Source organism: Haliotis asinina, chromosome 11 (genome assembly GCF_037392515.1).
Source record: "Haliotis asinina isolate JCU_RB_2024 chromosome 11, JCU_Hal_asi_v2, whole genome shotgun sequence".
Lineage (NCBI taxonomy): Eukaryota > Metazoa > Mollusca > Gastropoda > Lepetellida > Haliotidae > Haliotis > Haliotis asinina.
This window is the reverse complement of record NC_090290.1, coordinates 8576099-8593904: the sequence shown is the minus strand read 5'-3', so window position 1 is coordinate 8593904 and position 17806 is coordinate 8576099. Positions and strand designations below refer to the sequence as shown.

Sequence of the window (17806 nt, the reverse complement as noted above, 5' to 3'; positions counted from 1 at the left end):
TGTGAAACGTTTAACATGTGTTACTCCTTGCTTTTTCAGTTCTGCAGCAATCTCTTCCTCGCTCATGTCAGACAGATAATGAGCTAAATCTCTTACAATGCCTCTACTTGAGTTCAATGTCTTGTGAACTGACACAACAACCTGAGAGTTGACAAACTGATGTAAACCCAGCAGATTGATCGACTGCTGTCTCCTTACACATTCTACTAGAATGGAGCCATTTCGAAGACGTGTCACGTTTTTCACGTCACCACAGGCACTTTGAATGCCTTTGGAGATAGCAAATGGATTTAATTTTAGTGGCTGTCCATCCGAAGATGATATCACAATAAACCGAGGCCAAGCATCTGTAATTTCAGGAGAAACATCTTCATCCGATGAAGTAGAGTCTACATGTCGGCGTTTAATTGTCTTGCCAGAACCAGAAGAATTTGTTTGAGACATATTGTGATAATGTAATTCAGCATCCCTGCTCCCCACCCGCCATGGAGTGTCAACAAGGACGATGTCGAAGTGGAAGCCGACTACAAACACCAGGGCTACAGAGATGCTATACTCCAGCAAAAGAGACACAGGTAGCTACAATTGCCAAACAGAGAAAATGCAAGGCTGGTTCCGCCCTAAACACTTACCTGAAGACAAATAGAACCCGGAGGTCAATAATGCCAGATTGGCCCATGAGCCACCGCCTTTTGGCATAGGACTCTAGGCAGAATGGTTACCAACAGAATACATCCGCTAGAACATTTCATGAGAGAAACACATCATAAATCAGTGGAATACTTGGAATAATAATATTTCCCATGCAAAGGGCATGGCGTGACCAGCCGCTTGATAGAATCGGGCCGATTCTACCACCCGTCTAGGTGAAGTAAGGGCCAAAGTGGTGTGTTGAGCAGATAGGAACACGGTTCAGGCTCCTACTGCTCTCAACCACCAGGATCCCGTCCTCCACCGACACGGGACGCAACCCACGGCAAACGGGTTGCCCAATTCGACCGCTCCTTGCGGCCAGCAATGGGGTGCTATGGACATTGCTGACCCGGGTCCACACCGGGGTTGGCGAGCTCTTGGCGTTACCCAGCACCCACCACGAGGAGGTGGCTCGCCACGGGTACGCATACAATAGAGAGGCAATTACAAATTTGTCTCAATAAAATTGAAAAATGGTCACTTGAAAACGGGTTTAATTTTTCTATAACAAAAACAAATTGTGTGCATTTCTGCAGAAAGTATAAACCGCATAAAGATCCAGAATTATTTTTACATGGCACCCCCATCAAAGTAGTAAAGGAGGCCCAGTTCTTGGGTCTTATTTTTGACTCACATCTATCTTATTTACCCCACATTAAATCCCTTAAAATTAAATGCCTGAAGGCACTTGATTTGTCAAAAGTTGTTTCCAGTTCAAAGTGGGGAGGAGACCAAACTACCCTACTTCACTTATACAGATCTCTCATCCGTTCGAAACTTGATTAGGGCCCCATAGTTTATGGTGAAGCCTGTAAGAGCAACCTCAAAATACTTGATTCTATCCATCATCAAGGTCAAAGACTGTCTTGAGTCATTTAGAACTTCTGCTATTGACAGTCTTTACGTCGAGGCCTATGAGCCATCTCTTACTCAACGACGTATAAAACTCTCCTTACAGTATATAACAAAACTATATTCTAATGAGGCCAATCCTGCATTTGTCTTTTTAATCCTCTTTATGAGGATCTATACAATAAAAAGTCTTCTCTTGTTCCGCCTCTGGGACTTAGAATGAAACCTTTTCTGTCTGCTTGCGGCATTGAGCTAGTCAATATATCTCCTTCCCGTCTTCATTTGTGTCCACCTTGGCAGTTGGTTAGACCCGAAGTTGACGTAACACTGACGAGGTTTAAAAAATCAGAAACAAATGAATTGCAATGTAAACAAGAATATAATCAGTTAAAAAGTAACTATAATACATACAAATCTTTATTTACAGATGGGTCCAAGGGTGGTGGCGCAGTGGCTTGTGCCACTGTCATTGGATCCAGAACAATATCTTTCAGATTACCTGATAATAGTTCTATTTTCACAGCTGAAGCAAACGCTATATTAACGGCTCTTAAATATATTGAAAGACATCCCATACATAAACAGTATAATATCTATTCCGATTCTCTTTCTTGCCCCCAGGCAATTAAAAACCTGTCATGTAATCATCCACTTTTAATAGAAATAATTGAATTATATAATAATCTTGCTACTGGCCAATACGACATCGTCTTTTGTTGGTTACCAAGCCGTGTAGGCATTTCTGGCAACACAATGGCCGATCTTGCTGCTAAGGCAGCACTAAACAAATCTGTGACTCCATTTCTTATTCCATACTCTGATTATAAAGCTGCAATTGGATCGCTTACCCATGATCTGATGCAGAAGACGTGGGGCACCGAAGTGGGTGTAAATAAATTACATGCAATAATATATATTGGTTATACTTATATTGGTTATCCCACTTGGGTTGTCAGTCTAGATTTGAGGAGGTCATTTTGCGGCGATGTCGAATTGGTCATGCGAGATATACACATGAAAACCTTTTGAAAGGTGAGGATCCTCCATTCTGATTCCTTTGTGATGAAAGAATCACAGTCAAGCATATCTTACTCGACTGTGTTGTGTATTCCATCACAAGGGATCAGTATTTTAATTCACAATCTATGAAGGATCTTTTAAGCAATATTAGCCCTCATTTCATTCTTGCATTTTTAAAGGAATTAGATTTGTTAACTGAACTGTAACTACATAAATATTTTAAAATTGTAAGATTAAATTAGTAACTCAAATCGTTAGTGGCTGTACCCTCAAATGGGGTTGATGTACCGTAAAATAATTGTCCTCCTGAGAGGGTACTAAATCCAAAAACATTTGAAGTAAATTTCAGTTTTCCACGTTTTTAATCGTAGAATAATTGTGTTTTTACTTTATGGCTAGATTTGTCTAAATTGCTAACAGCTGAAGGGATGATGTAAATCCAACTAGGGTCCATGCAGGAAGCAAATGTACTGGAAGTCCCCATGGTCCTTAGTATGGTGATCTACCTTCTGTTGTTGGCAACCTACAGCTCATTTTTATATTGTAGTGTCCTCTATAAATAAATTGTTTTAGGTCTCTTCACTAGTGTTACCTTCTACTCTGTGATATTCTAGTTAGTTTTACTGTCCTTCGTTGACAGGGTTTTACAATGTATGTGCTATCAATTCATTTGTAGTTTTATAATTAATCATTCTCGTCACGATATGGCTGCAATATTGCCGATGTCACGTTAAATATTAACTCACTCACTCACTCACTCTGAATTGTTTGATCTCAACAGTTGATACAATTTTACCCTTGTTGGATATGTAATATAATATGGAGATATGTGTTCTAACATAACAGCTTTACGTTTACCAAATACGGCGTCGTAACTTTCATCACAATGTCATATACAGAGATTTACAAGTCAATACCAGTCAGTGTAAGGCATCTGTATGGAAAGCTTGTTTTGTTTATCTTGCACGCTCCTTTCCAAAAAATCGAAGAAAAGCATCCCTCTTTTAAGCTCTCTCTCCGGTAATAAGAGGAACCGTTGTGAAGTGTAAAGGGTAAAAATATATATTATATATTCGAAATGTAAAATTTCAAACAATCTTTTTTTACAGAGTAGAAGCTCATATTCTCTTTATAAAACGCACCATCAGTGACATAGAAGGTACACTCTCACAAGAACAAAAATAAAAGGTTCCCAAAGGTAGAAGATTCACTCTCGTGTGCGCAGAAGAGAGAGGCTGCAAGGAACGTAAAATGCAAACAGTGGTCATTTAAAGGACCATTGAACATCTGGCATGTCAACAAATGTCCACGATGTTCACGTGCAGCATCTGCAATTTACACAGTTTTCATTAAATGTACGGGTTGTCATCTAAACCAAACAATCAAAAGACTGGCCAGAAATCCGGACACATGACAGTGATTCAATTAAGATATAATACATGCTCTGCATAAAAGGTAAGGGAACTATTTTTTTATTTATAATGAAAAATATTTAGCATTTTTATCGGAGTCAATCAATGTCGATGTGATATTATTGAATGTTTTGAGAGTGCTTCACCATAGTTATTCGGAATGTAGTCGCTTTTAAAAGATGATTGGTGTACAGCATGTAATTTGCATGAATACGATCTTCATTTTAAAACAATAGACTACAAACAAACACTAAGCAATGTGTGATGCACGATGAGTGTCAAAATTTATGTTCTAAGTGATTTCTCGACATTCTTGAAAAAATCGTCAAAATCAAGAATGGGATCCATGCACGTGTATGGGGTTACTTCGTTGTGCACGTGCATATCATGTTTTGTGTTTAGGGGTGGTAAAGGAGGGAAACGGTGGTGCCTTCTTAAGATGTCCGTCCTTGAAACGTTTCCACGTCCTATCCAAAGTGAAAGTTCAGGTTCCCCTACTTTTTTGGGAAGAGTATACAATAGAGTTTAGCAAAAAAATATAGACAAAATATATTTGTTACAGTGATGTTTTGTAAGAATCAATTGTAACGCATTTCTGTATACTGTGATTCTAACATTGAATGCAGGTTGCTGAATACAGGTAGATGTCGTTTTCACAAGAATGGTGTTAAAATGTTTGATAAGATCCTTGCAGATGGTTTTAAAGGTGGGCGTGTTGCTTGTTTATTCTTCACTTTACTCTTCATTTGCGGGACCCCAGTCAGCATCAGGTCTCAAGGCGATCTTTATACTCTGTCAACAGAAACAAATTAGTAAATGCTTCATCAACATTAATGTATTGACTAGTTATGGAGGGAATATTTTACAATAATTACGTTCACATTCTTTATCCAGAATTGTGGACGGAGTACACAATGCTCACCACGAACAAAGTAGCTTTTTTGTCTGCTGGATGAACAGCAAAACTATCTGCTGGGTCAACAGTAAAATGAGTTTAAGTTTAGGTTGATATGTGCATGATTGGGCCCGGACTCCAAATTCCAGCTGGATGAAATGTCACATCTATCATGTTCAGAAAATATACTTATGCGGAGAACTGAACGCAGGTCCTTGCCGTGATGGGGAAGGCAAACCACCAACTAATAAGTAATCATTAGGCTTTGCACAGTTACCTTCTTCAGAGAGTTGGTCGCCATGTGCTTCCGGACAGTGATGACCATGTAGACGGGTATCGGTAGAATGGACAGCACTGCAATGAACCAGCCGATTGTAGAGGCGTAGCTGGGAAACTTGTACTTGCCATAGGTCGGCGGTTGGTAGCGGAGAAGTGCCAACATGAAGGCAGTCTGAACATAAATATAGGTCTAAAAGTGATATGATATGTAGAAGCAACTTCATCGCAGTGCTTCAACAACACGTTGTAATCATCGCACAATCAACAAATCTGTAACAGGCAGTTCTTAAACGAAGTGAGATGTATTTTATATTATTTAGAGGAAGAATTGCTAATGTCGATAAAATATGGTTCATCCATCCATCCATCCATCCATCCATCTAACATGCAAAATCGTATATATGCAAATTTCATGCTATACACCAATCATCTTTCAAAAGCGACTACATTCCAAAAAATGCATGTATGTATGTATGTATGTATGTATACACACACACACACACACACACACACACACACACACACACACACACACACACACACACACACATACATACATACAATATTAAAGGGTAAAGTTGTCTGTAGGCTACACACGACGTGTTAATAAACAACTTATATAACATATGTAATGCACGGAAAAGTAATATTCCTAACATTAAATGAACGGCTTACGATTTTACAGAGCATTAATATGGGGCACTCTTACAAATCAGAATAGCACTTCACAGAGTCTTGATGATCAGTATCTTGTGTAGCCACCCCTTTGGTCAATGACAATGTTACACTGTAACCCCATGCTGAGTATCAAATACATGAAAAAGGTTTACGGAATCTACTGCTATTCATGGAACTCCTGGGCAGTTCATGGTTGATGATGTGACCTTAATCCTGTCTTAACCAACTCGTCCCATGCATGATTGAGGACACGAGAACATGCTGACCAGTCCATGTGGTCAGTACTTTGTTGTTGCAGATAAGCTGTGACTGTTATTGCCCGGTTTGGTCCTGGATGACACAGCCCGGGTGACCACTGGCGTTGATTCCACCTAGAATGTCCACGCCATACGGGAACAATGTTAGTACTTCTTTTTCGTTTTAATGTCACTGTGAACATTTTTCCTAGCCGTAATTGATGAAACATTCCAACATTGTTTGTCTGTGTGTTTGCTGAGCAATTGTTTGTATGAACTTAACACAAAAATGAAATGTATCGTTATGTTCAGAAATGACGAAGTCCCTATACATTGCTGTATAGACCCTTGTCCCGTCAATAATGGAAACTAGTATATTATTGACGGGACAAGGGTCTATACAGCAATATCTGACTAGACATACTTCTATAATGCCAGTTTCCGAGAACCGCTCCCAGACGCCGTGGCACTGATATCACGTACAGTTCGAGCACGTCAGCAAAGAGGGAGATTTTATCTAAACTCAGCTAAATCTGGTTTGACCCTGGCTAAGAAGGAAGGTTGCTCTACAAATAAGTGCCAGAAGTCTCGAGTGACCTGTCACCTGATTCACAGGAATCGTCGTTTCTATACATTTAGAAACAGGTTTGCACATAACGATAGATTAGGCATGGATGATCCGTCCCTCAAACGAACAGTATTGTACTTACCGCTAAAACTGTTGGTGTCACAAAAGCCCAGAGGATCTTGACAGGCATCGCCAGCTGCTTCCCAAACATCATCTCAGCGTCGCTACTAATCCGCCTTATGCCTGACAGACAGATACGATAGTGTCGGTAAGTAAAACGATCTAACTTTTAACAGTAGAGTGTGTTTTTTTGTGCGTGTGCATATTTCAAACATCTTTATTTACCGATATATAATCAAATTTTGATCTGCCAATCCAATGAGCGATACTATGAGTGCGCAATGACATCTGGGCTCAATATCCAGACATCTCCATCTCCATCCAGAGTCGCCAGACATAACACGCAGCTATCACTGTAAACGTAGCTCGGAACGTTGTTACTAAATGGAGAAAACCATTCCGCATTGATTCGACTTTCAAAGGGAGCCAACTCTAGAATACTGACTGGGTATATGCTGTTTACATTTGTGTACAGGAAAAAGCGCGGTGCCCAGAATGCGATAAATTACGTCACAAATAAGTATACATTTCAAGCATTTACTTGTACGATTACTAGACGTGTTTATCAATATTGCTTGTATTACAATGGATCATTTGCTAGCAGTTCGTTAGAGGGTGCCCAACATAGGCATACATTTTATTAGCATTAATGAATCTAGTTATAAATAATATGATATGTGCATTCATATTGCGCCACACTCCACTCTCGGGGTGAATGCTCATAGGGCTAACAGTCAAAACAGGCATATTATTACCCCGGATAACCCCGGATACATCTGTGTATCATCTGAAGATGAGGTAACAGATATATGTGTCGCTGGCAGCAGCATTATTTCTTTCACTTGTCCCATCTTAACCTCTAATAGTAAAGGAGTGCTACCTGACGCACAGGTAATTCACCGCCATTTACTATGACGCCATGATACTTGAATTCACACTCTATCGTCACCTGTGTACTTCGGATGACGACAGACTGATATCAACATTTCCCGATGTTGACATTTCAAATTACGGGTAACAACTCTCCTTATAAATTTATTCTGTATTTATTCCTAGTTGCTAGTATAATAATTATATCATATGTTACTTAATTATCATTCCGGCAATGCAGTTATCATGAAAATAATTCTTCGCATGCATAATGTCGATATCTCCTTTATCGCCAGTACTTAAACAAGCAGTATAGCACGTAAGAGAATTTGTGAAAATCATGAATCGTTTATTTTACGAATCATAAAGCCCACATTACAATAAGATAAATATATTTCAGGGATAAGTGGCCTCGTGCCGTATCTGTGACTGTTTATCCACTACAAAACTACTGTCTAGTGCATCACGTGTGGTTATAAACATGTTTCAAGTAAACCACTTTCTGTATCTATAGTAAGACCTTAACCCATATCCTCCCTAGTGATTAGATAGGTAGATCTAGATAGATAGATAGATAGATAGATAGATAGATAGATAGATGGAATGATAGACAGAGTTGAAATTTATATCCTATCGTTGTCCCTTCTAATAAGCTAATAGACAGCATTTTAAAGAACTCGGACCGGTGAAGGTCCCGGGGAAGAATAGGCATCCAGCAACCCATGCTTGCAATAAAAGGTGACTATGCTTGTCGTAAGAGGCGAGTAACGGGATCGGGTGGTCAGGCTCGCTGACTTGGTTGACACATGCCATCGGTTCCCAGTTGCGCAGAACGATGATCACGTTGTTGATCACTGGATTGTTTGGTCCAGACTCGATTATTTACAGACCGCCACCAAATACCTGGAATATTGCTGAGTGCGGCGTAAAACTAAACTCACTCACTCACTTTACAAAACTCGGTCTCATTATATTTTTGTCGGACTCCAAGAGACCTGCACCACCACCCTAATAGGGACGGAGTTACACTTGGTCAGGCACCCGTGGCGAGCCACCTCCTCGTGGTGGGTGCTGGGTAACGCCAAGAGCTCGCCGACACCCCCGTTGTGGACCCGGGGGGATATTTGGTCCACCAACCCGTTTGCCGTGGGTTGCGTCCCGTGTCGGTGGAGGACGGTAGTCTGGTGGTTGAGGGCAGCAGGAGCCTGGAACCGCGCTCCTATTGCTCAACACACCACTTCGGCCCTTACTTCACCTAGACGGGTGGTAGAATCGGCCCGATTCTATCCATCGGCTGGTCACGCCAAGCCCTGTGCATGGTGACTGTATTTTGCACATTTAACTATTATTGGGTATTGGCCGTTTCTATGTCAAATATATACACGATTTATTGATTGAATTGCCTAGAGTCCTATGCCAGAAGGCGGTGGCTCATGGGCCAACCTGGCACTTTTGACCTCCAGGTTCAAATTGTCATCAAATAAATGAGGGTCTGAACCAACCTGACTTTTATTCTGTTTGGCAAAATTTGCTACCTGTGTTGATATTGCTTGAGTATAACATCCTTGTAGCCCTAGTGTTTGTCGTTGGTTTCCACTACAGCACTGTCCTCGTTGACACTCGATGGCGGGTGGGGAGCAGGGATGTCGAATGTTTACCTTCAACATGGCTTCCCCACAAATCACTGGTTCTCGGTACTCAACTAAAAGACGTCGTATTGATATAGACACTATTTCGTCTTCTGATGATGAAAGTTCTGGTTTAAATGTAGAGTCATGGCCACGATTTCTGGTTGTGGAAGGTGCTAAGGGTCTCCCGCTTAAGATAAACCCTTTTGTTGTCTCTAAGGCTGTGGAAGGAATATGTGGCACTGTGCAAAATATTACTCGTCTCCGGTCTGGCTCTTTGTTGATTGAATGTGCTAAAAGGCAGCAGTCTCTAAATTTGCTCAAAGCAACCCATTTTGCTGATTCTGAGATTGTTGTATCTGTCCACAAGACATTAAATTCGTGTCGAGGCATTGTTCGAGATCGTTCAAAATGTTTGTCTGACATGTCAGAAGAGGAGATTGTGGCAGAACTCAAGACTCAAGGGGTGACATCCGTGAAACGTTTCACTAGAAAAGTTAATGACAGGGTTATCCCTACTACCACCTATCTCTTTACCTTTGCGCGAGCCACACTACCCAAATCCATCAAAGCTGGATATCCTAACATCGGTGTGGATACATATATCCCAAATCCACTCCGTTGTTTTAAATGTCAGCATTTTGGTCATGGGGCAAGTTCTTGTAACAACTCCCCAATTTGTTCCCGCTGCAGTGGAAATCACGAGAACACTGATTGTACAAATGCCATGAAATGTGCAAACTGCAGTGGTGAGCATATGTCTTACTCTAAGCAATGTCCAGTGTTTGAGAAAGAATCTAGGATTATTAAAATCAAATATTCAAACATTTCTTTCTCTGAGGCCAAAAAATTAGTTGCCGACCAGACACAAAACAACAATTTAACAAAGCCATATTCTGTCGCAGTTTCTTCTTCTATCCAAAAAGTGGATAGTGTGTGCCAGACAGCCATTAGCTGGGTCACCGATCAGCAAACACTCCTCTACTCGCTCAGTGCAGTAACTTCAACAACTGACACGCAGACTGATGCACCATCTACCCCCCAGTCTCAAACAGTTGATCGTAGACCAGAATCTGTGCCAGAACCCAATACTGGGAAAAAAACTGAACCAAACAAAACTGTCCTTTCCAAAGCAGAAAGAAAACAACATAAAAGAAAAGAAGCAAAAGCTCTTAAGCACCTTGACGTATCTTTGAACAATTCTGTCGAGGTTCGTAACAGCTTTGAACCTCTGGATATGGAAACCTCTCCATTACAGTGCAGAGGACCTTCCCCTCATTCACAATCTCCTGTTAAACCACCATGACTTCCTCCACCTGTTTATTACAATGGAATGTCAGAGGACTTCGGAAAAATTATAATGACCTCCAGCTATTAATCCAGGATTACAAACCATCAGCTTTTTGTTTACAAGAAACCTTCCTCAAAACAACTGATACATTAAATTTAAGACAGTACGACTCGTACCATTACTTTTAACCTGCAGGTGACAAAGCAACCGGAGGTGCTTCTGTTCTGGTACGACAGGGGGTAATTCACAGTCCAGTTTCTCTGAACACCCCTCTCCAAGCTGTTGCAGTACGTTTGACACTGAATATTGTTTTCACCTTGTGTTCTTTGTATATCCCACCGTCCTATTCTCTTCACCAGTCTGATCTTCAGGCACTTTATGACCACCTTCCCAAACCCTGTGTAATAATGGGTGATTTGAACGGTCATAACCCACTTTGGGACGGTAATGACACTAATGCAAAAGGAAAATTACTTGAAGATTTCTTCTCAAATAACAATTTATGCCTTTTTAACGATGGTACTAAAACCTATCTACACCCTGGAACTGGCTCGTATTCCTGCTTGGACCTATCAGCTGTTGATTCCAATTTACTACATGAATTCGAATGGTCAGTTCATGATGACCTCTGTGGTAGCGATCATTTTCCTACTGTATTAAAGTCAATTACACCATCTGATGTTCCTCCGTCTTCAAGATGGAATTTTGCTAAAGCAGACTGGGCTCGCTATGAAATTCTTTGTTCAGAAAAGCTAACACCAGATGTTTTCATTGATGTTCCCGACTCCATACAGCGCTTTTCCGATAGGCTTCACAAAATAGCTGATGAATGTATTCCGAAATCCTCTATCATTCCCCACATACGTAAACCTTGGTTTACTGCAGACTGCAAACAAGCTAGGAAGGCACGGAAGAAGGCTGAGCAATATTTCCGTCGTCATCCAATGGTCCGTAATTTGAATAAATTTAAAATACTCAATGCAAAAGCCCGGCGTACTTTTAAGCAAAACAAGCGCCAATCATGGCGAAATTTTGTCTCGAAAATAAATTCACGAACGCCAATGTCAAAGGTATGGAACATGATCCAGAAAATTAAAGGTAAGGGTAGCAGATCAAGCATACACCATCTCAGATGAATGGTAATGCCCTGAAAAATAGCGTAAAATGAACAGAGTTTTTAATAAAATAAGAATAAGGCCTCGGCTAAGAAGCATTTACTGCAAACAACAAACGACGGAGGTCACTGACACACTTTTTACAAGTATAGTCACGTCATAGATCAACACAGATGACGTCACTATTGAGAGTGACGACATTCGACCTTGACCCTTTGCTCATACTGCCAGCCGACGCTTTGTCAGTGCTCAACAACGTTAGCTTTCCAGTCGATATTTCCATTGCTGTATGTTGTACATTTATGGCACAATTGGTATATGGTTGGCAGAGGCAAGAAAGTTCATAATGGCACAGGAACGTGTGGCGAATGTGAGCCAAATATATCGTCAATAATGAGATCAAGCTCAAACGAGCCATAGGTGATTGAAGTTCAACAGCTGAGCTACTTATGACGTCACATAACAACGGGCTTCATGAAGGCCCGTCGTCAAGCAGTTTGCACCGTTCTTATCTTTTTTAGAGATAATCACTGTATATACCTCTGATTCCCAACACACTGTGTTTTCTTTAAACAATACCAACATCCTAATAACGCGGTTATGGATATAAAGATACTGAGGTATGTTGGAAAATCAGAGGTATATAGTGCAATTATGACAGCTCAATCTTTTTCATTTATAACCTCACGCTACGCTAAAGACTATAACATTACATTCGACTCAGTTAACCAGTCCAGGCCTCGTGCATCAATAAGATAATAGCGCTACAGCAGGCGTAAGTCTATGTTAAAGTATGGGAGTTACGATCACCTTAGTGCTACAGCGGCTTAAATTTCAAATCCATCCGGACAAAGTAGGTCACACAGCTCTTAAATTCACTGAAATATTGCCGATGTGACGCTAAATTTATAACTCTCTCACTTAAGTTCACGAAAGGTCATTGTGCCAAACAGACTTACATTCAACATATATGACTGTCATTATGGCCTTAAAGTTCAAAGACTCAACCAATGGCGTCAAAGGTATCGTGTTTCATGATTACTTTTATTATACTTCTGTGAATGTTAATGGCCACACAAGTCGTTTGCTATTGTTTCACTTTGTAATAACTGTTTCATGTACATTGCATCAGTAAGTGGCCCTTAGACTGTTTTATCGTGCCAGGTATATGTGACCACGTTCTACCCAACCACGTTTCAAATGTTATTTAGTTTTGGATGTGGGCCCGCATTTGCATGTCAGATGCAGCGAGAAAGAGTAGCTTCCCTTGAACCACCTATTATGCGGTTTTGGCGAAGTTTCATGACAGAATGTCTACATATCACGATTGTCTCCTGATATACATACCATAAATCCAGGCCACGGCAACACACTCCAGTGTACATATCACTATTGGTCCGAGGGAGACAACATACCAGTCTACCAGTTGAAACATGTACGGGCCTCCCTGCAATACATTTATACGATACGAGAGAGCATTGCATTGTGCCAGAAGAATTCACTGAACGATAGCAGGCATTTTTAAGTTAGGCGGTAACATAACGCCGTATGATGTGAATTTACATGGAGAGGGGAATGTCGTGGTTGCCATTCCGAACAGAGTCATACCAAGAGACGTTTAAATATGGAATTTGTTAGTCCCTGCCTGGCGGTGTGCATAGATGGGTACAAGGACAGGCCGGCAATGTGTCTTAGTGGGGCATTCATGCTTAAGTGGAGAATCGTATCTCAGTAAGCTGACATAAAAAACACATTATGTCTGGGTTAGCATAAGCAGCGACACGTACACACGCATGCACATCGTCATACGAGCAAAATATACAAGCAAGGCATACGTCGCTTACTGGAGGTCAGTGACATGGAATTAAAGATTCAGATCTACAAAGGTCAAGGTGGTTCAGTGAGATGTTTTGGCTGAGCTGAAAAAAGACGTTGTTGCTAATGACACGGGAAGTTCCAACAGAATTTCTCTGTCACATATTTAATCTTATTGCCCTCAAGACAATTTTGACTGGTTAATAGTTAAAGTGAGTGAGTGAGTTAACATTTAACGTAACATCGGCAATATTGCAGCCATATCGTGACGAGAACAATATAAGTTATAGTAATGTTAGGATGAAAAAAGAGAAAAAGTAAAACCTGTCAGCGAAGGACAGTAAAAACACTAGAGTATCACAGAACATAAAACTAGCATTGAAAGTTAAAACAATGGAATTAAAGAAGACAATACAACATAAAACCGGGGCTATAGATCGCCAACAACTGAAGGTAGATCACCATACTAAGGTCCATGGGGACTTACATTACTTCTGCTACCTGCATGAACCCTAGCTGGATTTACACCATCCCCTCAGCTATTGGCGATAATCCTGAAATTTAGCCATTACTTAAAAGAACAAATATTCTACGATTAAAAACTTGTAGTAGATTTAAATTGACTATGAGTGTATTGGACTTACGTACCCTCTCAGGAGGACAATAATTTTACAATACTTCAACCCCCTTTGAGGGTACAGCCACTAACAATCTAAGTTACTAATTTAAACTACCAATCATTAAAATACAACTATCTACAGAACATATCAATTACAATTCAATAAGAAAATCAATTTCTTTTAAAAATCCAAGAATTAAATGAGTACTAACTGTGCTAAAAAGATCCTTCATTGTTTTGACATTGAAATAGTTATCCCTTATGATGGAGAATTCAACACAGTCAAGCAGGATATGCTTGACCGTGGTTCTCTCATCACAAGGGATGCAAAACGGAGGATCATCGCCTTTCAGTAAATAACTGTGGGTGTAGCGCGTATGGCCAATGCGACATCGTCGCATAATGACCTCTTCAAATCTGGACTGACAACCCAAGTGGGTGTAACCAATATAAGGTTTTATGGCATGTAATTTATTTATTCCCACTTGGGTGTCCCACTTCGTTTGTATCAGATTACGAATGTACGTTCTAATGCTAGCTTTATAGTCACTGTATGGAATAAGAAGTGGTGTCACAGATTTGTTGAGTGCAGCCTTAGCAGCAAGATCGGCCATTGCATTCCCAGAAATACCTACATGGCTGGGTAACCAACAAAAGACGATGTCGCACTGGCCAGTTGCAAGATCATTATACAATTCAATTATGTCAAGTAAAAGTGGATGTTTACAAGACAAATTTTTAATAGCCTGAAGGCAAGAAAGAGAGTCAGAAAAAATTATATACTGTACATGATTAGGATGTCTTTGAATATATTGAAGAGCTGTTAATATTGCGTTTGCTTCTGCAGTGAAAATGGAGCTGTTATCAGGTAATCGAGAAGATATTGTCCTGGATCCAATGACAGTGGCACAAGCAACTGTGCCACCATCCTTGGACCCATCTGTAAATAAGGATTTGTGTGTACTATAATTATTTTTTAATTGCATAAACTCTTGTTTATATTGTAATTCGTTTGTGTCTGATTTTTTTAACTTTGTTAATGTGAGGTCAACTTGTGGCCTCACTAATTGCCAAGGAGGAGAAGAAAGAAGACGAGAAGGCGCTATACTTTTCAGCTCAATGCCGGCAGCAGAAATGAATGGTTTAATTCTGTGCCCAAGAGGCGGAACAAGAGAAGGCTTTTTGTTGTATAAATGCTCATAAAGAGGATCGAAAACACAGTTAAAAGCAGGGTTGGATTCGTTAGAGTATAGTTTTGTAATATATTGTAAAGCTAATTTGATACGGCGCTGTGTAAGAGATGGTTCATCGGCTTCGACATAGAGACTGTCAATAGGAGAAGTTCGGAACGACCCAAGACAAAGTCTCAGACCTTGGTGGTGGATAGAATCAAGGAGTTTTAGATTGCTTTTACAGGCTCCACCATAAATGATGGAGCCATAATCCAGCTTCGAACGGACAAGTGAACGGTATAGGTGCAGGAGCGTAGCTTGATCCCCTCCCCATTTTGAGTTTGACACAACTTTCAATAGATCAAGTGCCTTCAGGCATTTAGTTTTCAAGGATTTGATATGCGGAAGAAAAGTTAAATGAGAGTTGAAAATCAAACCTAAGAACTTGGCCTCCTTAACGACTTTGATAGGAGTGCCATTTAAAAATAATTCTGGGTGCTTATGTGGTTTATATTTACGGCAGAAATGGATGCAATTAGTTTTTGTCTTAGAAAATTTAAAACCATTCTCAAGACACCATTTATTTATTTTGTTTAAACACAATTGCATTTGCCGTTCAATAGTATGCATATTCTTACCGCGACAGGAAATATTAAAATCATCCACGAAATGTGATCCATCTATTGAATCGTTTAAAACCTTGGATAAACTGTTGATCTTGATACTAAATAAGGTCACAGACAAAATGCTGCCTTGCGGAACACCCTGATCCTGATTATAATGATCAGACAGGGTAGAACCTACTCGGACTTGAAATTGCCTGCCTTGTAAAAACTGCGATATAAAAAGAGGTAAACGACCCCTTAAACCGAAACCATGTAAATCCTTTAAAATGCCATGCTTCCAGGTGGTATCGTATGCTTTCTCGAGATCAAAAAAGATCGATACAGCATGTTGCTTATTGATAAATGCATTTTTTACAAAGGATTCTAAACGTACCAAATGATCAATGGTACTGCGATTCTTCCTGAAACCACACTGAATATTTGTGATAAGGTTGTTAGTTTCAAGAAACCATGTTCATCGATTGTTTACCATACGCTCCATGGTTTTACAGACACAACTCGTTAAAGAAATTGGTCTGTAATTCGACGGATCAGTATGATCCCGGCCAGGTTTTGGAATAGGAACTACAATAGCATTACGCCAAGAAGACGGGAAATTTCCTGAAGTCCATATTGAATGAAAAATATTTAGCATTGTTTCCAAACATGATTTGGGCAAATGTTTCAGGAGCTGATAGTGAATACCATCAGCACCTGACGCTGTATCATGAGCTTGCTCAAGGGCAGTGTGTAGCTCATGTAATGAAAATAATTCATTATAGTCTTCGCCATTGTCTGAAGTAAAATTTATTCTCTTCTTCTCCTGCTGTTTCTGGTAGTGTTGGACCCGTGAAGGTCCCGGGGTAGAATAGGCCTTCAGCAACCCATGCTTGCCATAAAAGGCGACTCAGCTTGTCGTAAGAGGCGACTAACGGGATCGGGTGGTCAGGCTCGCTGACTTGGTTGACGTATGTCATCGATTCCCAATTGCGCAGATCGATGCTCGTGTTGTTGAGCACTGGATTGTCTGGTCCAGACTCGATTATTTACAGACCGCCGCCATATAGCTGTAATATTGCTGAGTGCGGCGTAAAACTAAACTCACTCACTCACTCTGGTAGTGTTGAAATTCAGGTACGTAATTGGACGAAGAAGAATGTTTGGCGAGAGTTTCACCAAGCTTGTTGGCAATATCAGATTTATCAGTTAATAACCGGTCACCATCCTTCAGATGATGAACGGTAGATCTGGAACCTTTGCCCTTAATTCTTTGTATCATATTCCACACCTTAGACATAGGTGTACGGGAATTAATTTTGGAAACGTAGTTCCTCCAAGACAGACGCTTACTCTGTTTAAAAGTGCGTCGAGCCTTGGCATTTAAAATTTTTACTCTATCTAAATTATGTACTGTAGGGTGGCGGCGAAAATATTTTTCCGCTTTCCTCCTACTCTTTCTGGCCTGTTTACAGTCATTAGTAAACCATGGTTTGCGAACATGTGGAATTGCAGAGGACTTGGGGATAGTTTGGTCAGCAATGTTATTGATTATATCTGAAAACAGCTGTATAGGATCTTGGCTGTTTACAAAAACATCAGGTTTTAAATGATCAATACAAAGTGTTTTATATAAGGACCAGTCAGCCTTCTTGAAGTTCCGTCTGGATAAGGGTGGATCATCTCCAGGGATAATGCCTTTAAGAATAGTTGGGAAATGATCACTCCCACACAGGTCATCATACACCTCCCATTCGAATTCATTACACAAATTTGAGTCGGCAAATGATATATCCAGGGAAGAATACGTTCCCGTAGCTGGATGTAGGTAAGTAGCTGAATCGTCATTGAAAATACATAAGTTATTATCGGATATGAAATCCTCGATGATTTTACCCTTAGTATTTGTGTTGACACTTCCCCAAAGTGGGTTGTGTCCGT

General features: G+C 40.3%; 1 protein-coding gene across 1 annotated transcript in view; it reads right to left on the bottom strand.

Moving 5' to 3' along the window:
• Positions 1 to 4712: 4712 nt before the first annotated feature.
• LOC137256481 (sodium-dependent proline transporter-like) overlaps positions 4713 to 17806 on the bottom strand; it is a 39202-nt gene continuing 26108 nt past the window's right edge. The window contains exons 11-14 of the mRNA XM_067794318.1: positions 13005 to 13104; positions 6776 to 6876; positions 5150 to 5323; positions 4713 to 4769 (exon numbers count right to left, since the gene is read on the bottom strand). Of these exons, the coding sequence (XP_067650419.1) occupies positions 4713 to 4769; positions 5150 to 5323; positions 6776 to 6876; positions 13005 to 13104 (432 nt within the window). The remainder of the gene's footprint in view (positions 4770 to 5149; positions 5324 to 6775; positions 6877 to 13004; positions 13105 to 17806) is intronic.